Source organism: Brachycentrus maculatus, unplaced genomic scaffold (assembly GCF_059751285.1).
Source record: "Brachycentrus maculatus isolate JH-2025_06_01 unplaced genomic scaffold, ASM5975128v1 h1tg000299l, whole genome shotgun sequence".
NCBI lineage: Eukaryota > Metazoa > Arthropoda > Insecta > Trichoptera > Brachycentridae > Brachycentrus > Brachycentrus maculatus.
In genome coordinates, this window is record NW_028281050.1 from 1,600,601 (window position 1) to 1,625,392 (window position 24,792).

The 24,792-nt window shown below is 32.5% G+C and overlaps 2 protein-coding genes across 3 annotated transcripts; both read left to right on the forward strand.

Annotated features, from left to right (window-relative positions):
* Positions 1-236: 236 nt before the first annotated feature.
* beta'COP (coatomer subunit beta') lies at positions 237-17,927 on the forward strand. 2 transcript variants are annotated; one of them, XM_088267578.1, is made up of 19 exons: positions 237-318; positions 2,503-2,661; positions 3,816-4,008; positions 4,586-4,734; positions 5,228-5,402; positions 5,533-5,638; positions 6,323-6,403; positions 7,188-7,321; positions 8,782-9,081; positions 9,657-9,747; positions 9,935-10,100; positions 10,719-10,888; positions 11,738-11,906; positions 12,632-12,857; positions 13,860-14,016; positions 14,846-14,975; positions 15,826-16,016; positions 16,793-16,898; positions 17,739-17,927. In XM_088267578.1, exons 1-19 carry the CDS (start codon positions 316-318, stop codon positions 17,778-17,780), a joined length of 2,748 nt encoding a protein of 915 aa, XP_088123704.1. In that variant the 5' UTR covers positions 237-315; the 3' UTR covers positions 17,781-17,927. The 2 variants fall into 2 exon arrangements, with proteins under 2 accessions (XP_088123704.1, XP_088123703.1); XM_088267577.1 differs by lacking the exon at positions 237-318 and having other exon boundaries at positions 2,497-2,661.
* A 328-nt stretch (positions 17,928-18,255) lies between these two features.
* Positions 18,256-24,713, forward strand: LOC148304909 (soluble calcium-activated nucleotidase 1). Its single transcript, XM_088267553.1, has 4 exons — positions 18,256-19,154; positions 20,148-20,357; positions 21,420-21,653; positions 24,401-24,713. Exons 1-4 carry the CDS (start codon positions 18,615-18,617, stop codon positions 24,602-24,604), a joined length of 1,188 nt encoding a protein of 395 aa, XP_088123679.1. The 5' UTR covers positions 18,256-18,614; the 3' UTR covers positions 24,605-24,713.
* The last annotated feature ends 79 nt before the right edge of the window (positions 24,714-24,792 follow it).

Here is a 24,792-nt window from a genome sequence, read left to right on the forward strand (position 1 = left end):
AATTATATTATATATTGAAATGCAAAAAAAACAATTAAACTCCAATGAAGCTTTAAAATTTTACTCACAAGTGGAGTATGTTGAGTGGTATTTCAAGAGCCGTAGAAAGAATTTAAAAAATAATAAGGATAAAAATAATAATGAAAAGGAATTAAAAAAATAATAATAAGGTAAGTACTTTTAACATATCGAAAAAGAAGACATCTGTCAAAATGAACGCTAATCGGATTTTATCTATGGAGGCCGCGTGTCATGTTTGGATCTGATGTCAGTTTACTAGTGAATTTTTAAAGCCATTTAATTAACTAAAATACAATGGTTGGTATTCATTTACTTTGAAAATACAATTAAATATAGAGTTATCTCTTTAAAAAATATAGTTTTGCATCGTTTGTGCTATGTTTTGTAGTTTATCATCGATTACATTTATCCTTATGACGTTTGTAGATGATGGCGGGGCGTAAGATTCTACCCGTGATATTATATTAAGTTTATCTTTTGGCGTGAATTGCATTAATTATTTTAAGTGTTTCATTATTTACTAAAGTATTTATTTAAAATGCAATTTTTATGTTTACCTTTGCACAATTTCCATAGATTTCATCATCAGCTTTGATACATACGTGTAAAAAAAAACTGAATTATGTGGCCGGCGTTTAATTCACCTTGCTACGTCCAATAATTGCCTTATATTTAAGTTATAAATATTTTTACCCTACCTAGCACCTGAAGTGCAAGACTGATTTATTTGCCCTCACTAGGCATTGCCATTTTATAGAAAAACACTTTATAAGAATTTCGTTCAGCAGGCTTAGGATACAGAAGGAATCTGCTAATTTATTTGTTCCCCTTTTTATTAACATAAATTGTATACATTTATTTAAAACACAATTTTATACATATTTAAAACAATTTTTTGCAGAGACCCACCAAGCCACCTTGTGTGTCTTGTCGGTGAAGTTCTTTTTTAATACACTTTTTATTGTTTTTAACGATTTTAACCACACATTTTATACACACAAAAAAGAGGGAAAAATTAAGAATATAAACATTTTACAATTTTCATAAAATTAACTCTTGATCATTCACCCATTCCTTTATTTTGCCTTTGCCATATTTTATTTTGACCTCTAACATCTGTCGGCAACAAATTAAAAATGTTTGGAACGATATATTGCAGTATTCGACTCCCATATTTATTGTTAATTCTTGGGACTATCACACATTCGTTGTGTGTAAATCATGTATCATGGTTGTGTACTAAAAGATTTCGATATTCCTTCTCAATTATAATATTCAGTTAATAACTAAATAACCATCACGCCACTTTCCGCAGGGGTGGGCAGAGAGACTAGAATGCGACGCCAATCTGTCTTTGCCAACAATCTTCGCCTCTTCTACATTCATGCATCTCCCATACATTCCGACTCTTAACCTGACTTGTTTTTATGTTAATAAGTTTTGAATAAGTTATTATAAGTTTTAAAATTAAAGTAAATGTGGATATTCAATCATGGATAGAATGGTGAATGTTACACAGTGTATAAAGTGATCATCTAAACTGACCAATGGCAGGCCAGTAGTTATTTACACTTTTATATTCCCTTTTCAAAGAAAAAAATCTGTAATGTATATTATCTTGAGAATCATGCTTCCAATATTTCCGTATTTACAACAATTTGGACATTAAACATTACTAAGCATCACTTAAAAATGTACAATTTAATGCAATGTTTTTTTATCAAATTTGATTTTTAACCGGATCCACGCGGCTCGCATAACCGTATGTGTTTTAATAAAACATGCCCCATACGCGGCTGACATAACCGTATGTGTTTTTACTTTGCTCCAAGTTTCGAACCTCAGTTCAAATTGGAGGGATTTTTTCATGGTGTGGAACTTTGGATAAAATAATACGTCAATCCTTGGCCTTATGACATCTGTTGAAATATCTGACTAATAATTTGTAACATCACAAGGATAAATAAAAGAACAGATCCTAGATTTTTCTTGCGGTCGGTAATTAGTCCGCGCCATAATCATGCCCTATATCTGTCTCACTCTCGACGCTACGCATCGCCAGTGGGTAAGAGTGAAACACGATGCGTGCTTTGATTTATTTATGTTACGATCTAATTTGTTTATATTACGATATATTTCAAGAATAATGTGACACAAGTGTATTATAGAGTACCAAAAAGGCACAATGAATCCCATTGAACGTTTTTGTTTAGGAAAATAAATCGTTTCTTAACTAAATACATGATAAAAGTAATCATTTTAAAAACGGCGAAATACCACCGTGTACGGGCGTCTCTCAGGAACAAAGTTGACGCGGTTAAAAGGTTAAATAATGAGGCGGAAAGGAAAATATCATCTTTTTTTTTTTAAACATTTCCGTCTACCAGTAGTGCATAATTGTCCCCAATTTTTGGCACTACTTAACATTTGGCATTTAAGATTGTAATGTAAATTGTATTCGGTGTTTGTTTTGTAATGCAGCCTCTCAGGTTGGATATCAAGAGGAAGCTGACGGCTCGGTCCGACCGAGTCAAGTGCGTGGACCAACACCCTACAGAACCTTGGCTGCTCTGCTCGCTATACTGTGGAGATGTTAACATATGGAACTATGAGACGCAGTTGCAAGTTAAAAGATTCGAGGTGAGTTAAATATTAACATAATTTATATTTGAAGCTAACATTGTGATTTTCCATTTTATAATTAAATAAAATAAAGGTCTTAATATATTACACACAGAAAACTTAAATTAGATTACCTAGAAATATTAGAAATTAAAAAGGCAATTAATAATAATTTACAACTAATAAATACACAAGTAAATGATTTTGCTAAAAGTCCGTTATTAAATATGTTTCCAATCACTCATCATCCCTGATCCCTTTTGACTGTGACTGCCAATCAACAAAAAAAATAAAGCCACTTGAGATCTACCAAAATTTCCCTAACCGTCAAAATATTTTGAATATTGTTTAGTAGATAGTGTTTTAGTATTAATCAGTCTTGATAAAGAAGCGGTTAGCTTCGAAACCGATAGACATTATAATTAAGTTATAATAAAATGTTTATAGTGATTTTAAAAGAAAGTTACTTTTTAATTATAAATATTAACACCTTAATGACCGGTCCCGCGTTTGTGCGGGAATTTGAACTGACCCCTAAGGACCGATTCCGTGTTATCGCCGGTTTATAAGTAGTCGAACTCAATGACATCTATTGAGTAAATCAACATATTTCATCATTCGAAAATAATAATATTTTTTAAAAATTTGTCTGGATATTAGTCTGTTAAATCCGAAATCCATTAAATATAGGTCCGTTATATTGTGGTATTACTGTAATAACCTTTTATAAAATTTCAATAATAATAAACCTTAAAATGTCATGTTTACTTTTTTTTCTTCGATTATTAACTACTTGTATTTTTTTTATTTAAAAAAAAAACAGAAATATTTGTGTTTTTATTATTTACACAAATATTTCAAATTCATACTATTCCTGTGAGCCTAAGCGGCTCATTATTAGAAATAGGTATCAAATTGTGGTAGAGTGAGTTTGAACCGAGAAACTCTGACTTAAGAGTCCGCGACACTAACCACAGGACCACAACCTGACACATATAATGTTTCACACTTTATATAATATTAAATGTCTCTTTTCTTGTGTGATGAAATAAAATAAAAAAATAAAATAAAAATGAAATAAAAAGTATTGGTTGTGCAGAGGGTTGACAATAAACATAGGTGGTCAGTTATGAATAGTTGTAATGTGTGGATTGCCTGTATCCTTTTTATAGGTTTGCAGCCTGCCCGTACGAGCCGCTCAGTTTGTCCCTCGGAAGAACTGGATCGTGACGGGTTCAGATGACATGCAGATTCGCGTGTTCAACTACAACACCCTCGAGAGAGTGCATTCCTTCGAGGCGCACTCAGATTACATAAGATGCATCGCCGTACATCCAACACAGCCATATATCCTGACAAGCAGTGGTAACTATCACTTCTAGTCTAAATACATAATGTACTAACTAGATTATCAGGGCAATACATGTTCCAAAATGGAACCTACCTCATTTAAGACCAGATGAAAAGATATTTGCTGTTTTACGAATACTTTGTTCTAGGAATCCCAGCTCAGTTATATCCCTTTAGCTATAAAAAGTAATAGGATTAAATATTATATACATATCAAAATAATACATAATGAAATAAGCAAAATAACTTTTATTTTTATTAAGGAATAAGCTGCAAAGCCTCTTCTTTTAGAAGCAAAAATACATCACAAACACCCAGACTGATAAAAAATAAATCTGTCTTGAATTTATTTTGCACTTGGCAAGAATCGAACCCCCAATGCTAGTTTCGCAGTAGAGAATCTACCCAACTACGCCACGGCCCCAATGGCAAACCCCTACTTCCGAAATTTCTTTAAAAAATATTATTTTCATTTAGATGACCGATATTTATTTAATTATATACCCAAAATTTTTATATTTATTTATATTTTATTTCCCGATGTTAGATTTTATTTGTAGACATGATTTTAAAAACAGTTTGACTATTCTAGACGATATGCTCATCAAACTGTGGAACTGGGAGAGAACGTGGGCGTGCCAGCAAGTCTTCGAAGGACATACACATTACGTGATGAAGATTGTCATCAATCCAAAGGACAATAACACATTCGCTAGCGCAAGTTTGGACAGAACTGTCAAGGTAATATATGTGAAACTTAGCCAAATGATCCATTTTATAATAACTAGTTGTTTATGGCAGTCCCCTCATTGTTACTACACATTTTTCTGGAATGCTCAATACAAATATGAGAAAAAATGCAGAACTAGAAATAAACCGGAAAAGTATTTCATAAAAAATTGTAAATACTTTGTTTTGTTATTTGAACTATGTAAAAGCACAAAAACTTTTAGAATTGAGCAGTATTTTGTATATTAAAGGCAATGCTAACTTTGTGGTATGGTAATATAACACTCTCGTTATCATTCACCGTTCACACAAAGTGAATGATGAATGATAAGGAGAGTGTTAGAATAGAGCAGTGCTTAACTGTAGATTGATACTTGATGGATTTTTTAATTAGCAATCAAGTAAATACTATGTCAATGATATGCCCCATGTTCTACTGGGGGCAAATAAAAAAGATAAGTAAAAAGTCGAAGAATGTGACAATTTTTGAAATGCGTGTTTTTAGGTCTGGCAACTGGGCTCATCCACCGCCAACTTCACTCTGGAAGGTCACGAGAAGGGAGTGAACTGTGTGGACTATTATCACGGAGGAGACAAACCTTACCTGATCAGCGGTGCGGATGACAGAACAGTCCGGATTTGGGATTACCAAAATAAGACCTGCGTACAAGTTTTGGATGGTATGTAACTAATGTATTTTTGTTTTATTGTTAATTATGTGCTTATGAAGTTGCTAAAGTATCACAAACATTAAAAATCTTGTCTCAAAATAAAGACTTGTCTCACTTACTCTTCATATTATTTTCGCAGGCCACACGCAAAACGTGTCCGCAGTATCATTTCATCCAGAACTTCCTATCTTGTTGACTGGATCGGAAGATGGCACTGTTAAAATCTGGCATGCGGGAACATACAGGTACAAACATAACTACACATTTTTGTATTAAGGAATAATACACAATGCCTCTATATTAATAGGCTTGTCTACAGATAGGATAGTAAGGATAGGGAAGGTGAATGTGAAAAATACATCACAAACCCCCAGACCAATTGTTAATAAATATTTCTTGAATTTACTTTGCACTTGGCGGGAATCGAATTTTGTTAACCAGCTAAAAAAATTATGTATAATATACGAATACATATTTCTCATGATAAAACATAACTGTGAACCCAAATAGCAAAAAATTACAGTGGAGGTAAATAAAAAACTGCATTTAATCTTTATATCTTGTTATGATATATATTTTTTTAATTACGAAAGTGTATATGCAGTTTTTACCTTTCCTGTAAAATATTTACCATGTGGCTTGGATTTTTTTATCTTGAGCATGAGATATGCTTATATTCATACTATTTTTGCCTTTGTTGCTTAAATAATAATAATAAATATATTCCAGATTCCACGATTATGGTGATGGTGCAATGCTTAGTCAGCCATATTTTGTTTACTCATTTTTATATATTATTTATGTTACATATAAAATAATACATGAAAAACATGAAAAAGATTTTTTTCAAAAATTGTGCAACAGATCTATATCTTTAACATTTTTTTCCTCCTTTTGGTCTAGCTTTAACTTTTTTTTAAATATTTTAGATTGGAGTCTTCACTGAATTATGGGTTTGAAAGAGTGTGGACTATCTCATGTATGCACGGCTCCAATAATGTTGCCCTCGGGTAAGTCTTTATTTTAAAAAAATATATGCGTTATCATTTTTTTCCACAATAACTTTAAAAATAAATCAATATTGAATTTCGTAAAAAGAAAAAGCCTCTATTACATCATTTCTTTTAGATTCATTCTAATTATGTAATAGGTCAGCAAAAAATGTTGATACTTTTATTGATAAAAATCATTTCTGATCTGTATACCAAATAAGGAGGTCTTCGAGAGGTGACATTATTCACCTGTTGAAAGTTTGACCTTGTAATAAAAATTCATTCAAAATATATATTAATTGGATCCTCATCCCACCCTAATAACATTAAATCATCATTTTCCCTATTCAATTATTGAAGCTAAGGAATAAAAAAAATTTAAAAAAACTTTAAAAACATACAACACACCCAATTTGTTTTGTTTTCCGATAATCATAATTAGAAATTTAGATTTATTCTGCACCTACTCTATGCTTTCATTCATTTAAGAACTGTCATTTTGTCATTGGCTATTTTAAATTGCTCTTAATTTTCTTTTATATGATTCCGAGCCAATATTAGATTTTTTTTATTTAAACATATATCTATGGTGAAAATAGATCCTTATTTCTGCCTTGACACAATAGATTGACCTTATGTACATCATGTAGTTAATCTGATTTTATGAAACCATGTTATTTCTGACCAATTCAGTACTCAACATTGACACCACACAAGGATCACATTAGTTCCTTTTTAGTAACCCAATACAAATAATTTTGTAAAAATTTTCATGATTTTTCATTTTATTTGATTCTAACAGATATGATCAAGGGTCAATAATGGTGAAAGTAGGACGTGAAGAGCCCGCCATGTCTATGGATGTAAATGGAGGGAAAATCATTTGGGCTAAACATTCCGAAATACAGCAAGCTAATCTCAAGGCGCTTCCTGAAGGTATTCCATCTATCCACTGTTTATTATTGTTATTACACCATAAGTAAATCTGGCATTCCTTTGGACTGTTACACTTCAATTAATCAGCAAACGAAGGTCACTTGTATTAATGTATTTATATCCTATATATAATTTGGTGATGAAAAATTTATTTTTCGGACATATCAGACGTCCACGAGTGTTGGATTGTTGGAGATGTGTGGAATTTACTTCTAAATCCTGTTCGTTATGAATAAGGATGGCGACTGCTGAATCCTTCCTTGATATTATAAACTATATCTCTCCACTTTTTGTGATTCTACGCACACTTCATTACTCCATGCTGCTTATTCATTACTCCATCTAGTTGAAACTTAAAAAATATTAATAAATTAAAAAATTAAAAAATATTGAATGAATCTTGCGAATCGAATAATGAATCTACAGTGAAACCTCTATGTATCGTTCCTCGAATAATCGTTTTCACGTATGTGTCGTTTATTTCTTCGACCCCGAATCCATTTCATACAAAAATAGATCGCATCGATATTTTCTATCCACCATTTTACCGCATTCATTTTTTGAATTACGATGCATATTTGATATATTTTGTCTGTTTTTTTTGCATTCTTTTCAATTTTCTCAATTTTGTTATATTCGACGACAATATTCTAACTTGTGGGATAGAAACTATCGAAAGCTTGTGTGATCCAAGGTTGACGGATACAGCTGAAGAGGTCAATATTAATGAAGAGGACCCGCTGCCTGTACTTTCATTTTCAGGAGCCTGCACACTCTTTGAAAGATTGAAAACATTCATATTATTTGCAAAGCCGAATATACTCTGTTGGCTTATTGTCATTATTGACTTTCTGTTTTTCATTGGGGGGACAGTATCTTTACTCAATTGTATCTCCTTGTGTATCGATCTCTTAATTCCTCTTTCATTGTTTTCCTGCATTCACAGTTTATTTCAATAGGTCCCTTTAAAAATGATAGATAGAGGTTTCACTGTATTTGAATTATGTAGCAATATTAAAAAGCTAAGTTGGATTAAGTTTTTGTACTGGCGTATCTTGGAATTGCATTTTATAAAATAAAATAACAACTTTATAGGTTTTTCCATACTTATATATTTTATTTGACCAGTGACCGTGTTTTGTCATTTTTGGTGATAATGAAACCCAGTTAGGGCGTTTGTCCACTGGAATTTTACCGTCCGGCACGTCAGTTAGCATTTTCAAACGATGATTGGATCGGAACCATCTTTCTTCAGATCGGAGCTCTTGATCGGCGCTGAAATTCGATCAAGCTAAACTGTCGTAGTCGCTTTCATTTTTCAAAACCGGACTGCCGGACGGTAAAATTCCGGGTAGTGGACAAGCGCCCTGGTGAAATAAAATAAAATAAAATAAATATGAAAAAATCTTTATAGTTGTTATGTGAATTTATTTAATTTTAAATGCGTGTTTCTGTTCCAGATACCGAGATTAAGGACGGCGAGCGTCTGCCCGTGGTGGTTAAGGACATGGGATCTTGCGAAATATTCCCGCAGACCATCGCGCACAACCCCAACGGCCGCTTCGTGGTGGTCAGCGGCGACGGGGAGTACATCATCTACACGGCCATGGCCCTGCGCAACAAGGCCTTCGGTGCGGCCCACGAGTTCGTGTGGGCCGGCGACAGCTCCGAGTACGCCACCCTGGAGACCTCCAGCACCATCAAGGTCTTCAAGAACTTCAAGGAGAGGAAGAGCTTCAAACCGGACTATGGAGCGGAAGGTGCCAACTCGAGCTATTTATACCTATTTTGCAATTTCAGTTATTAAACTCGGTATTATAAAGAGGTGTCCGCCTCCGTGGTGTAATGGTCAGCACGCTTGGCTACTGTTCTGGAGGCCCCAGGTTCGATTCCCAGGGAAGGGTCAAATAAATATAAGTGATTTTTCACTTTAATATTTCAATATTACCTTGGACTGGTACCTGGAGTAGAGGGCTGATTATAATTATGATTATGATACCTTTCCTTCATGTGTTCGATCAAGATAACACTGCGTTCATGCGATCAAAATAACACTCCGTTTATATGATGCAGTGCCCTATGCACCATTGGGGTGCGGATAAGGATTGAAAAAAGAGAAGAAAATAGTTATAAAGAGGAGTTCTTTAAGGTGGTATGGACACGTGTAGCGAATGGATAACGAGAGAATGACAAAGAAAGGATACGTGGCTATTGTGAGCGAGAACGGCCGAACTGCGTTTATATGATGTCCAGTGCCTTATGCACCATCGGGTGCGTATGAGGGTTTGAAGAAGAAGTAAGTTTATGCAAATAATAATGTTTGTAATATTTCTAGGGATATTTGGAGGGTACATGCTTGGTGTGAAGTCAGTCAGTGGGATGGCCTTTTCATTCTACGATTGGGAATCTCTGGACCTCATCAGAAGGTAGATTGTCCTAATTTATTTTAAACATATTGGAACCGTAGACTTTTTACATATTGAAATCGTAAAATGGTTGCATATTTCGCAGGAACTACTAAATAAATAACTGCTGTATCTATTGCCAATGCCCTCGCGCTATTTTATAATTTTCATCAATGTGGTGTTGATTTTATATTGTTCTCTTTTGTAGGATTGAAATTCAACCGAAACACGTTTACTGGACAGAAAACGGCACATTGGTCTGCTTAGCTACCGAAGAGTCCTACTTTATATTGAAATATGATGCTTCGGTTGTGGCACGAGCCAAGGAAAACAACACTCAAATTACTGATGACGGAATTGAAGATGCCTTTGAGGTAAACATAAAATTAATTCACAAATTTTTTAATGTGTCGAATTACTTCTTTACAGTAAATGTTTTGACTTTGATATTCTCCTTCATCATTCTTGGGGTGTCAAAATATAAAATTTATATTTCTTCTTCTTTTTCAAACCCTTATCTGCACCCGATGGTGCATAGGGCACTGCATTGTATTGAAGCAGTTTTATCTTGATTGTAACTTACATGAAGGTAACATGATCACTCCTGCGCTTAAGGGACCAGTTCAGGGTAGTATTAAATTAATGTGAGTGTAAAATCATTATTATTTATTCCCCCCCCCTGGAATCGAACCTGGGACCTCCAGCACGGTAGCAATACACGCTAACCATTACACCACAAAGGTGGACGGTAAAAAATGTAAAATTGATTTATGCAAGTGTTTTTACCTGGTTGGTCATTTAAATTATATTATTTGAATGATTTCGATTTTAATTTTTGAGTCGTCATAATCTAAAAGTGCAGTTTTTAAAAAAATTGTAAACACAATATACTGACCTAGAAGTTCACTTGAAGAAAAATGCTTGGATTATGTTTTTTTAATTTTTTTTTAAATTGAATGTATTTGTAATCATTTATTCTGTTTTTTAAATAGGTTTTGGGCGAGGTTAACGAAAGTGTAAAGACTGGTTTGTGGGTCGGTGATTGCTTCATTTACACAAATTCTGTTAACCGAATCAACTATTACGTTGGAGGTGAAACAGTTACCATTGCTCATCTCGACCACACAATGTATCTCCTGGGATACGTACCAAAGGAAAATCGGTATGTATTTATTTACTATTCTTTAATCTATAATTTGCCATTAATTATCTGTCTGAATTGTATACCGGGTTGTATTTGTCTGATCTGTGGGCCGATGGTTCTCAATCTTTTTGATTCACAGAGTTTATTTTTACAATTCAATTCTATAGGGCTCCTTAATGCCCCTTATGCCTATGAAATATCTTACAAGTCAATGGTGTTTATAATCTTGTAGTATTGTATTATATAGAAGGAAGGGATAATGTTTACTAACCTGAATGAAAAATAATGGTTGAACATTAACAAAACATACAAAAAAATCTTTATATGTATTAAGTTTTATGAAATATGTGGAAAACAACAAATATTTCAAACTTATTTTTTCCTGACAAAACAATTCAATTTCCCATATTCGATTTAATATATCGTAGTCGTACAGAAGAAAGTGACCAACTACCAAAACGTAAAATGTTCAGGAGGGCCATTTTAGTAACTATTGCTTGGCAAGAAAATAAACACCAATGCTTTTAGTAATTTTTAACTTGTCAATATATTATACTTACCAAGTTTAAAATCATTTTGATTTTTTCTGGGCAATATTAAGCTGTAAGATATCGAATAGTCAATGATCACGTTTTTGTAAAACAATGCACTTGGTTACTTTCTCCTGTATGACTACGATATGTACAATGTGTATTTTATTTTATTTTTGAAAAACAACATTCCATTTTTCATATATATGTATTTATTTTTCTTTCACACTTTTTAGACATTACCTTGAATAACATAAAGTTTACTCTATACTGAAATAATAATTTAATAGTCTTTCTTTGTTAGGAAGGCAGTGCTAATTAATTTGTTTGTCTCCAGGCTTTATGTCGGTGATAAGGAGCTGAATGTGGCTTCGTATTCACTGCTGCTGTCAGTATTAGAGTACCAGACCGCCGTGATGAGGGGAGACTTCGAAACAGCCGACCGAGTACTTCCAACTGTACCCAAGGAGCACCGCACTAGAGTCGCTCACTTCCTGGAAAAACAGGTACTTTTTATTGATTAGGCATTTTACTATCCAATTTATTTATTTTTCGTGGCAGCTGTTTTGCCTTAAGAGGGATTTGTGAACCTCGTGTTGAAAAAGGTATACATATCCAAATAAAGTGATTTTGATGGATTATAGTTGAAAATTATAGTCCGCCTCCATAGTCTAGTGGTTAGCGCGCTAGGCTACCATGCTGGAGGTCCCGGGTTCGATTCCCAAGAGGGTCAAAACAAATATTGGTGATTTTTCAGTCTAATATTTATTTAATATGACCCTGGACTGGTACCTGAAGCGGAAGGATGATCATCTTTCCTTTGTGTATTAAATGATCAAGATAACACTGCTTCTATACGATTCAGTGCCCTATGCACCATTGGGGTGCGGATAAGGGTTAGAAGAAGAAGATAGTTGAAAATAGCTAAAAAATATAAATAATATATATGTGTATAATAAGAGCACAAGTTTTGACAGAATACATGGGTAGAATTGGTGAATGTTACATGTGTGTAAAGTGATTTAAACCAGCCTATGATGGTCATAAGCCCTGTAAATGCCCAGACTTCCATATTCTTCTTCATCTGTGTTGAGAAATAATAATGTCAAAAAATAATGTAAAAAAATAAGTATTTGTATAAAAATTAAAACACGGACAGAATTGTGTTGTTTTCTTGGACCATGTTGTATTTTTAAAAAAAACTATGTATTGTATTATTTGTCTCTGCCAGGGCTTCAAGCGGCAGGCGCTGGCCGTGTCCACTGACCCGGAGCACCGGTTCGAGCTGGCGCTGCAGCTGGGTGACTCCGCCCAGGCCAAGCTCCTCGCCGATAGCCCGCAGCGCTGGCTCCGCCTGGCGGACCTCGCCATGCAGCAGTCGGATCTGACGCTCGCCGACCACTGCTTCCGACAGGCCAACGACGACACGGGACTCCTCACTCTGGCAACTAGCTCGGGTAATCTTTTATCTTCTTCTTCGTGCGCCTTGTCTCGCTCTCCGGACGCAATCTATACATCATATTTAGTGGATCACCCCTTGTATCACGTATCCTACCCTATGTCCTTTAAAATCATCGAATTCATAATTTTCTAAAAGCATTCGATTCTGTAAATCAGTTAATTTTATTGCTAATGCTTAGATTTACTAAATCTTATCTTTTTAGCCAATTCTTTATTCGATAAGTAGCAGTTTGTATCATATGGAAAATATAAATCATAGAACCTATTTACTTTGCTGTACCATAAAGCTTAAAAATCTAGAACCGCTATATTTATATTTGTACATTCATAAATTAATAATTCCTTTTTAATGATTTATGAAACTTTATTATCATATTTGTCCGGTTGATGGCTTAACTACAAATCATAATACATAATTCACATAAATAGTGGTATATTTACTAATTAAAATGTAAATTAAAAATAAATAGATTTTACCACAAAGTGAAAGTACAGAAGTAGTTTATTCGGTACCTCAACCTGAGGGAGAATGGATGGGTAGTCCATTGCAGCATCCATTGTTGATATATTTTGTTTGTATCCCTTGCCTTCTGAGATTATCATAGCCGAGTTTTAACATTTAACTGTCATTATTTGACAGAACAATCTGTCTCAGCGAGTGTTTTTGCCTAGAATTTCACTCATGAATTACATGAAATTATAGTAACTTCAAACATAAAGAGTAAATCCACTCACAAGTAGGCATAGGCTATGAAACTTATAAAGTTGAAGCCTGAGTAGCAAGTAGGCATAGGCTATGAAACTTATAAAGTTGAAGCCCCCCCCTTAGATTTCAGAGTCACTTGGACGTTAGGTATTTAAAAAAAAAAACAATCTCTTGATAAATTGTGGTTAACTGGTCTGAATAACATTAAAAGTTATTTAGAGAAATCACTGACGTGTATGACAGTTTTGGCAATGATTAAAAAATTACCAACGTACATTGTTGTTAATTTTAGGCAATGAAGTGCTCCTACAAGATATGGCAAACAATAACAACAAAGAAGGCGGTGCAAACATGAAGTTCCTAATGAAATTTTTACTTGGAGACTTGGATGGGTGTCTGGACCTCCTCGTACAAGGAGATAGCTTACCTCTAGCTGCTTTCTTCGCCAGGTAAGATAAGATTAATATCGGAATAAATTAATGCCATAAAACTCCGGCAGAGCAGCATAGACTATAGTGAAACACCTAAAACCATATTGGATGTTTTCTCAAACATCAATTAGCTTACCGAGTCAGGGTGCCTTGAGACTGAGTTGCACTCTTGGAAAGTCACTGTTTGTATGGTGTGGTGCATATATTCTCGCTGTGTTTGAATGTTATTTTGATGCACTCATTAGTCATAGTTATTTCAATAGTAAAATAATATTGTATGTATTTATAAAATATAAAAGAAAAACACATTTAAAAAATGCATAGGATAATTTTTAAATAGCTAAGCGAGACCTGGACCACTGTTCTATAGTTTAAATTTCAAGCTGATAAAATTAATAATCAGAGAAGGTTCAGAAGTGTATTTGGCAATCGTGAATGCGAGGATAAATATAAAAACAGCCATGGGCTTGATATAGGCAAATATGTAAATCAAAAATACAATTGCTCAAAATTCTGCATAACCATATGCATGTTTGGTTAGTTGCGTGAATGTTGACACTAGGAGTATTTGTCAAGTTACACATACGTGGCATTCCATCCTTTCTGCCTATTCTTGTGGAAAAATACTACTAAGTTGATTTTTTCTCCTTTATTAACTGCTGTAGCCAATTTTTACATAATATATTATATGTTGTATACTCTATGATAAAATAATATGATTAAGTAATAAAGTGTTTTCTCTTTTTAAGTACCTATATTATTGGTTCGAAAAGTACTTATCTAAACAAGGATGAATGAATTATCCATTAAATTTAATTGATGTTGAACTCTTATTTATGTTTAACAGATCATACTTGCCATCACGCATATCGGAAGTAGTACAAAAATGGCGAGAGCAGGCTTCTGCTACCAATGAGAAGACCGGTCAATCATTAGCGGATCCCGCAACATACGATAATCTTTTCCCCGAATATAAGGTACCTTGTTTTTAAAAATGGTATTAATTGCTTTTTAGAATCTAATAATTCGTAATCAAGTTACCTTAACACACTAAGGACAGGAAAGGTATTTCTACCCATTCGGTCGATTGATGCTTAAGGACGATTTTCAAAGTCAGAAAAGAAGGAATTATTTAATGTTTTTATATGAGTATTATGTACCAATCTCTGTGTTAGGGTCTTGACGTACACAATTATCAAATCCTGTCGCCAGCACTCCGCAGGCGTAAAAAAAAACACCCGTCCTTAGTGTGTTAATGCTCAAATAACTTGTTTAAATTAATTCATCTATTAGTCCAACGGGTACATATCAATCAGTATTATGCTAAATTTTAGATTGATTAAGTTATTTTCAAGATGAGAGCTAAAATTGCCTTGTACATTTTTTTTTCACTTCTATATATAATGATAAAAATATATAAATATGGTTTTATTTGTGTATGTGATCGAATCACTCATAAACATTTTGAGCTGCATTCAAAAGAAGTACATAACGGATGGATTTGATTATCAAATGTAGGTAATCACTCGTTTGAAGTAATGAATGAATTATTAATTTCTGCGTTGCGCTCTGCTCCAATGCGCTGTAGATTTAATACATGGATTTTGTGTTTTTATATTATTAATATCTAATTTTCAGAATGGATTGAATTACTATGAATGATTTTTTTTTCAAACCTATTATGCTTTAATTGAATGGATTTATTGAATAAATCATATTATGTATTTAATTTATCCAATATTTTCCCGTTAGCCATCTATTTTTACCATATATCCGTATAGTTGTACTCACTTATAATGATACTAAATATATTTGGTTTTTTTTAAGAAATCCCTCATCCTGGAAGATTACCAAAAGAATTGTGGCATAAAATTACAAAAGGAACTGCGACACGACCTGGCATCGGAGCAATTATCTAATGTGGAGAGAGATCTGGATGCGGAAATGGAAGCCGCACTACGTAGTGGAAAATGGACCAAGACGGACGAGACAGAAAAATCTCCAGAAGAGAATGATAAGTAAGTTTAAAGCTTATTTAATGAATAAGGCATGACCACATCATTCAAAATCTTCGCTTATTAGAGAATATGATCAAACGAAATTAGTCGTGTATGAAGGATAATGTTGCATTCACATTGATACATTTCGAAAGCTGCCAAATTTATTTAAAAATTTAAGACTTGTGACATCTTTGTACTTTTTTTATTTCTTCATATCTTTTTTACATCATAGTTTATTTGTGATACCAACTTCACAATTAAATTTTGAATTATACATCTATTTGTTCAGGCAATGCAGTTGTTGAAAATTACTAGTATCAGAATGCAATTTCATCCAGGACCGGACTTGATGAGATGATGTGATTTTCTTGGAATATAATCGAAAGGAAATCACAGCACTTAATGCATTGGCTGCTGAGTCTATTGTTATGGACTAATTTATAAATACCCAATCATTGCCTTAACTATTTGGACGATCCAGAATTATATACTTCTAAATTAAATCTATCACTGACAAACTACCGTGAAATACTAAACTACTGTATTGAGGGGAAACGGAAGAGACAGATGAAGTAGGAATGTGAATAGAGTCACCAATCAGAGAGACATCATATCCTCTCTAGCCACAACATACTGCATGCAACAATATAAGATATACATACGTAGAAGAAAAAAAAGTTGAAAAAAAATAATAGTAAAATTAACTCGTTCTTCAGATGCAGTTTCCAAGAATTTGCAAGTGGTGAAATCTATGTGTAAAGCAGTATTAATTTAAGTCTCTTATGTTATTTTAGAGAGAGGCGACCATCGACTACAAAAACCGCAATTTCAGTTGATGAAGAAGATTTGGAAGCGTCCTTGGCAGAATTTAACCTCGATGAAAACATCGAGGAGTTAGCGGTAGGCAAATAACATATTTCATACGTCTTCGCTATCATTCCAATATATATGTAGTCATTTTTGACCTCTCCCCAGATATTAATACTACTGATTTCATATATGATTATTTTCTGATCAAAAATCTCTTATATGTCAATTACCATACTCAAAAACATCTAGGGTGACAATAATTGGCATAGATAGTAAAAATACTTTTTTTTAAATCTTAATTGAATATGCATAGATTTAAAAATATGTATATCTATCTTTTTTTTAAATCTTTGTCAATAAGAATATTAACAATAATAAGTTGTTAAAATGAACTGAATAAACATTTATTCAATAAATAATAGTGACATTCAAATCATGAACTGTTTAGAAGTAAATATTGACCAATATTGGAAAACAGTTTTAATGAATTTATGTGCAAGGATCCATTTCTCAAAGTCAATGTAAATGGAATAATTCTCAGCCATTGATTTTGCAAACTCTGTTCACTTGTTTTATCAGCTGCTGATTACTGTATCCTTCCAATGTACAATTACATTTTATTTATTGTTTCGGCATTCACTTTGTGGTAAGACATGATGAAATTTTAAATGAAAAACACTTGTTTTTTTACCATTTGACTTTATTTAATGACGACTAGTTTCGAAAGCTTATGCTTCTAAATGTAAACTAAAAAATATTTTTTAGTTTACATTTAGAACCATAAAGAAGTTTGAAGATTTAAGCATAGCTTCCGAAACTAGTCGTCATAAAATAAACTCAAGTGTACAATTACATTGTGTAATTTAATGCTATAAATCATTTCTCCTTTTTTACATTTCAATATAACTTATGATTTTTTTTCATTTCTAGGATGAAGGGCTACTCGATGATGACTTAGATCAGATGGAGTAATTACTTTATTTTTAGTAAATATATTTATGTTTATGTGAAGTTATAAGAAAAATATTATCAATCGTTTTATTTTCACCACAACTTGTATTGCATTCGATATTGTTTTTATTCCAATAATTTTATAACAATAAATCCATGTTGTGCAAATTTGTTTATTTTTTTATTTTATGTTAATAAAGACAGCTCATAATTCACCTCATATACAATCATTTCGTGTCGGGTTGTGGTTCCATGGTAAGTGTCGCGGACTCTAGAGTCAGAGTTTCTCGGTCCGAACCCACTCTACCACATTTTGATACCTATTTTTAATAATGAGCCGTCTAGGCTCACAGAAATACTAAGAAAGAGAAGTATTTTTGTAAATAATTAAAAACAAATTTTTCTGAATAAAAAAAATACAAAGTACCTGCTTATCTGAATGAAAAAATATTGTCTTTGGATATGATGGAATTTTGTCTATGATTCTGAAATATTCATAGATAATGAATGACAATAGACAATCGTGCGTGGGAAATGTCAAAAAATATGCTTGAGTTGTAATAATTACCTATTTCACTCGGATTTTAGAATCCAATGAATAAATTAATTGTGTAATGTTTCTTCATTCGCTTAAAAGATTAAAATCGATTGACTTTTACTTCGCTAGTTTACGTCGTTTACCTTTCGTTGCCACGTGACAGATGAAATGTCAGTAGTGTAAATAAGTTGTCTGCATATGTGTCATATAAATCGTACAACGATGGTTACAAAATTACTTTGCGAACGCTAGCGTCGGTTTAGTGAATAAAATGTAATGTCAAGTAGGTAGCGTGGATCGTATATGGTTTAAAAGTCATGCTATTGCTAGACGACGAAGAAGATCCAATGAGGAACTCGTTACGGGACTGGCGCTCAGCGCTCAGGACACCGACAGCCTATAGAGTCGGGAATAGAACTGTCAGAATTCAAACTCAGTTCATATCTCTAGTCAGTACTGTAGGCGTAATAATTTTGTTTGTATTCTACTACTATAGCAAAAAAGACTATTATCCTTCCTATGTTCACACATGGCCGCAGCAATTAAGAACATACAACCATACTTATCCCTTGACCCCCCCAATCAAGTCTGGAGGAATGATGTCCTTTAGGATAGCTATTGTGGCAGATTTAGACACTAATTCATTAGCTGAAGACCAGAAACACACTTGGCACAGCTACCTAAAAAAGGGCTACTTGAGCTATAGTCCCACTCACAGCTCTGTGGTTGTAACGTGGGATACTAAGCCTCCTTTAATATTAAGTTCTAGCTACGCTCTGAAGGGAAGAGGAATGGAACTATCAGAACTTGTAGTATTTGACGGAAGACTACTCACATTTGACGATAGATCAGGAATGGTAAGTAATTTATTTATATAATTTATGTTTGAAGCACTTTGTGATTTTCCATTTTATTATTAAAATGTAACTTTGTTTTAAAATCACTATAAATTTACATTTTTATTTATTCTAACCCTTATCCGCACCCCAATGGTGCATAGGGCACTGCATCGTATAGAAGCAGTGTTATCTTGATCGTTAAATACACGAAGGAAAGGTGATCAGCCTTCCGCTTCAGGTACCAGTCCAGGGTCATATATAATAAATATTACACTGAAAGATCATTAATATTTATTTTGACCCTCTTAGGAATCTAACCCAGGACCTCCAACATGGTAGCCTAGCGCGCTAACCACTACACTATGGAGGCAGACTTCGTCTTTTTATTTATAGTGATAGTAAACTAAGTTTCATTTTAATTATAATTTATTTATATTTATACTTCTCGTTCCGAATAAATGCACATTGGTTGGCTTTTATTTCTGTTACTAGTAGTGTTTGAGCTTCAGCACATATTGGTTAAATGAAAATAAATAAATGAAAAAACATTTATAGGTGTTAATAAAGTGATAAGTGTGTATTATATTAATAACTCATATTTTGTTTTAAATTGTTAGTAAATACTTTTTCAAATAATGTTATAAAATGTTTTTTTATTTTAACTTTGGCTTAATTTAATCAGATGGTTTTCTTATCAAAATAAATAAGCTCCAAAGCGATCACAAAAAGCCAATTCCACTGTACAATCATTGAATTTGAATGTTTTGAAATATTCCCGCTCAGTGACTGAAAATTTGCTTAGTAAATATACCGTTATTGCAGTTTACAAAATGTATGTCCCGTATTATACTGGCAGGCAAGTCAATGGATTTAAAATACCCATTATACTTAATTCCACTTGATTTCTTAACTTCACAACCACTGATAACAAAAGATTACTAAATATGGGTCTTCATTTATACCAAGTCCTGCATATAAATAACACATTTAAATTTAGTATTCCATTTGCAGGTCTATGAAATAGTAGATGATAAAGTAATACCTTGGTTGCTATTGGTTGATGGCGATGGTCGGACTACTAAAGGTTTTAAATCTGAGTGGGCCAGCGTCCGAGGGGAAGTGCTGTACGTTGGGTCCATGGGTAAGGAATGGACCACACCAGGGGGGCAGTTTGAAAGTGTTGACCCGATGTGGGTTAAACTTGTCAATAATCATGGAGAGGTATATAATTTTCTCACAAATAAATCAGTTTGTAAAAGAAAAAACTTGTTTTTTTATGACTTGAGTTTATTTTATTATAACAATTAGTTTCAGAACCTTTGCTTCTATCTCCGGGTCTAATTATAAACTGTTTATATTTAGATATAAAATAAACTCCAGTTTGAAAAAACTTGTGTTTTTCTTTTACAATTTGATCAACAATAAATAAAATAAATCAGTTGTTAAAATCCTGGACTTAATCCCAGAATGAAAATCACTAATGCAATATGAATTTTTTATATGATAGGAAAAAAATAATTGCATATCGGGAGCCATTAATTTCACAGCCAAGCTAACTGACTATTTTAGCTCAGTAGATAGAAAACCTGACTGGACATCATAAAGACACTGGTCTGGATTTTAGAACACAAAGTAAAATCTTCCAATTGCAAATATATATATTCACATTTAATGTGGAATATTTGTGAGCGAATATATAGAGTTTTTTCCATTATCATAAAATTGCAGAAAGTTTTTTTAAAACTGCTCCTATGCATACTATCGTAAGTCACAAAATGCAATTTTACAAGAGAACAATTTAAGCATACTTTATTTGAATCTGACTTCAAAAAATATAATTACGTAATTGCAAATTATATTTTTTTGTTAGTTGAAACAAAAGTATAGTAAAGACATATGAAATATTTTTCAAAGTTGATAGATTGTGGCTACAGAGAGTGTACATAGAAGGAGTCAATTTGTGTTAAAAGAATTAGACATGTTCTATGTATTTTTAACTAAAATATTGCTTGATAATATTATTGGATTAAATATTTTTCTTTCAATATAGTGAAAATTGATTTTGAAAAAACGTATTGCATTGAATTAGATAATGTATAATACCTTTTCTCAGTTTGAGGGTGTACCTTGTATTTAGATTTACTTTATTGTTTGACCCTATAATACTAACTGTTGGTCATCCACCAATTTGCTTAGTGAACTTGTACAAACGAAACTCGGCCATTACATACGGGGAAGGTGCCTATAATACAATTTGCATTATTTTACAATTTTCTTTTGTAGGTCCGTCATGAGAACTGGGTAGTGCCATACAAAGCTATAAGACGTGCTATCGGAATCGACTGGCCCGGATACATGATCCACGAATCGGGATCATGGTCCCCTTACAAGAATCAATGGTTTTTTCTCCCACGAAGATGCTCATTCGAACCTTACAATGAAACAAAGGATGAAACTAAAGGATGCAATGTGCTCATTACTTCTGATTCCAGTTTTTCAGATATCAACGTTGTTAAAGTAAGAATACAAATTTATTTTGATTTAAATTAGCTACCGGCATTTCTTGGTGGAAACTATAGAGCATTTTTTCTTAGTCACCTAACAGTGCTAAACCTATATAGGCTCACTTAGGACAAGCGTCCAGATATTTTCTATATATAAGGGGAGAGAACATAATTGATATTGAATTATAAACTTTTATATTGCCTTCTTTATTAGGTGACAGATCGCTAAAATTGGTCCTGTTTTGGTGTTTCATTATTCTATTATGTACAAAGTTATATGCATGCTAATTCTCATTTATGAAATCCACTACTCAAAGTTCATTTATTGGAAAAAAAAGGAATCAATGTTCATTGCTATTGTGTGATTTAAAAAAAATGTTTTACATAATCACTTTAAAAAATATATGTGTTAGCTGAAATTCATATATTTTTTAAAGGTATAATCCGCAAAGCCCAGTCGAGTTTTTTTTAAAGCTTGTCTACAAGTAGGTTAGGGAAGGTAAATGTGAAATATACATTATAAACACCCAGACCAATTGAAAATAAGTATTTTGAAATTATTTTTGCAATAGACGTAAATCAAACCCAGTGCCAGTTTCATACTAAAGCGTCTATCCAACTACGCCACCGCGTCTATCAATGACAATGGATATCGTAATGCAATAGAAAAAATAGAAAAATAAAAGTGTGAAACTCCAAGTAACCAGAAAAAAAACAGAATAATGCTATTAGCATTTCATATAGCCTGGAAAACTGGAAAGTCTAACGATAATCATACAATAATTATGTTTTATTATATATTTGTAATCATTACAAAAATTTTATTATAAATTTTTTCAATCTTATTCCGTAGATAAATTCTTCCATATCTATAGTTACGAGTTTGGTTCCCATTCAGGTCAGCATGAAATTGAGTGTTTTGCACAGAAAAGATGTTATTCTTAATATTAACTTATAATGCTCCTCTGGATTGGCATCTGAAGCATAATACTAGCCTTCATTATGTCACCTTGTAATTATGATATAGTGTATTATTTAATACACTTTATCAAAATTTACACCAGTTGGTGTGGATAAGGAAAAATAATAATATTTTTTTTTTTTTTTTCATTATATTTCTGAATGTGTGTACAGAATCTTGTTGATTTTTTGTGATTTTAATGATGAGTCTATACCAGAGGTGTCAAACTCAAATGGCACCAAGGATCTTATAAAGTATTTTGGGTATGCCGGCGGGCCACATCAAAAAACTAAAAAATCTCATTTTCATTTTAACCTAATTTTAAGTTTATTATCAGAGACAGTCACGAGGTACAGTAGATCAACTTAATGATTTCGCAAAAGAATGTCATATGTTCCCGTACAAAAAAAAAAATTTCAATGAAGAATTAAAATAAATGAATGATATAACAGGGGTATCCGCGGGCCACAAAAAAATACTCTACGGCTACGAGTTTGACATGCCTGATCTATACTGTTAATAATTTTTATTATTTTGAAACCTCACATGAAAACTTTTGAACATTTTTGTTTCATTATTAATATATAGAATAAAAGCCTTGTAATTTATCTTTAGATTTTCCTCCGTATAGTAATATCATTTAATTGCTTTTACAATACTGTCAATATATTTTATCATAAGTAAATATATCTCATAATAACCTGTAAAAAAATACATACTTAAATAATTTATTAGTTTCCTATGTTAACAGTTAACAGCAATAATTGTGATATGGTTTTTTTTTATTTTTCATTTTTTTTTTTATATTTGGAACTGTAATAAATTAAGGTTTTTTTACTAAAAAATTCAATTATCACTTAAGATAGTTTATATTAGTGTTGTTTGGGCATTTTAATACTATACAATGTCACGAATTGAAGATATTCACACAATTTTACTATCATTAACCATAAAATTATTTAAGAATTTAACTATTTTTAAACAAGATATTAATATGTAGTTATGGAGGTGTATTGACACGAAATAGATTGTGTCATTTGGCCATGTAATTTATCAGACGCATGAAAAACAAACAACTAGCAAATAATCATTAAATGATACATAATTGTAAAACTGTGCCCTTGGCAAGAAAACCCAGTAAGAAAACATTATTGTAAATTTTAAACTGTAATTTGTTTACCATACATATATTTTTAATTGACAGCGAATGAAATTGATTTTACGAAAATATTATTTGATAAAATGAAATTAATTTTATATAAATATTTATTTTTATTAATAATTATCTAATGGTGATTTGAACAAAACGAAAAATGTTGTTAAATAAATTAAATGCTTTTACAATATGAAAAATTAGCATGTGGAACATAATGTGAAAAAAAACACCTCTAATACCCTAAAAATCTATTCTTAAGACCCTAACTATCCATCATATCATTCTCTCCTTTTTGGGATACCCCCTCTCGTGCCCCTTAACTGATCATTCTCCCTATACATTCCTTTCTATTATTAATTTACAGCAATGTAATTACTTAATCATGTATGAGCACTATCTGTTTACATATTTTATACAGCTTTATAAGATACAAACCTTCTCCACACTTGACCTTGTCTGTCACAAGTCTGTTTATTGGTTGGAAAAATGTTTTTTTTGCAATAAGCACACCAATACACGCGCATGTAATATATAAAATATTTTAACAATTTCCAATCAATTAGAACAATGTTGATTATTCATGACATCCAAAAGATTTGCAAACTCCAAAATACCAACTTATCAACATTCCTTTTATTTCTAGGTCGGCGCGCCTTCTCCAACCCATGGTTATTCTTCCTTCAAGTTTATCCCTGGCAGCAATGATGAAGCTATAGTAGCCTTAAGGACAATGGAGTTTCAGGGTACAACAGCCACCTTCATTATGGCATTTCGGACCAACGGGGAAATCCTAATGGAAGAAACTAAAATTTCCAACATGAAATTTGAAGGATTAGAATTTATATGAATTCCATGCAATGAAGCAATACAAAAATTGTCTGTGTTAAATCAATTTGTATTATACTATGACTTATTGTACAGTATTTAATTATAGTAATATAAATTTACAAACATAACACTTGACTTTTATTAAATTGTATTTATCCATACCTAAATAAATGTATTTAAAAGAAGTAAAACAGAATAATGGTATGC

What these genes read in the sequence shown, in the direction of transcription:
- beta'COP (XM_088267577.1), top strand. Translation starts at nt 2,497, where the DNA reads ATGCAGCCTCTCAGGTTGGATATCAAGAGGAAGCTGACGGCTCGGTCC. An exon ending in ACCGGACTATGGAGCGGAAG is followed by an intron (nt 9,082 to 9,656) that starts GTGCCAACTCGA and finishes TAATATTTCTAG; the next exon opens with GGATATTTGGAGGGTACATG. An exon ending in TACGTACCAAAGGAAAATCG is followed by an intron (nt 10,889 to 11,737) that starts GTATGTATTTAT and finishes GTTTGTCTCCAG; the next exon opens with GCTTTATGTCGGTGATAAGG.
- LOC148304909 (XM_088267553.1), top strand. Translation starts at nt 18,615, where the DNA reads ATGCTATTGCTAGACGACGAAGAAGATCCAATGAGGAACTCGTTACGG. An exon ending in TTGACGATAGATCAGGAATG is followed by an intron (nt 19,155 to 20,147) that starts GTAAGTAATTTA and finishes TTCCATTTGCAG; the next exon opens with GTCTATGAAATAGTAGATGA. An exon ending in CAGATATCAACGTTGTTAAA is followed by an intron (nt 21,654 to 24,400) that starts GTAAGAATACAA and finishes TTTTATTTCTAG; the next exon opens with GTCGGCGCGCCTTCTCCAAC.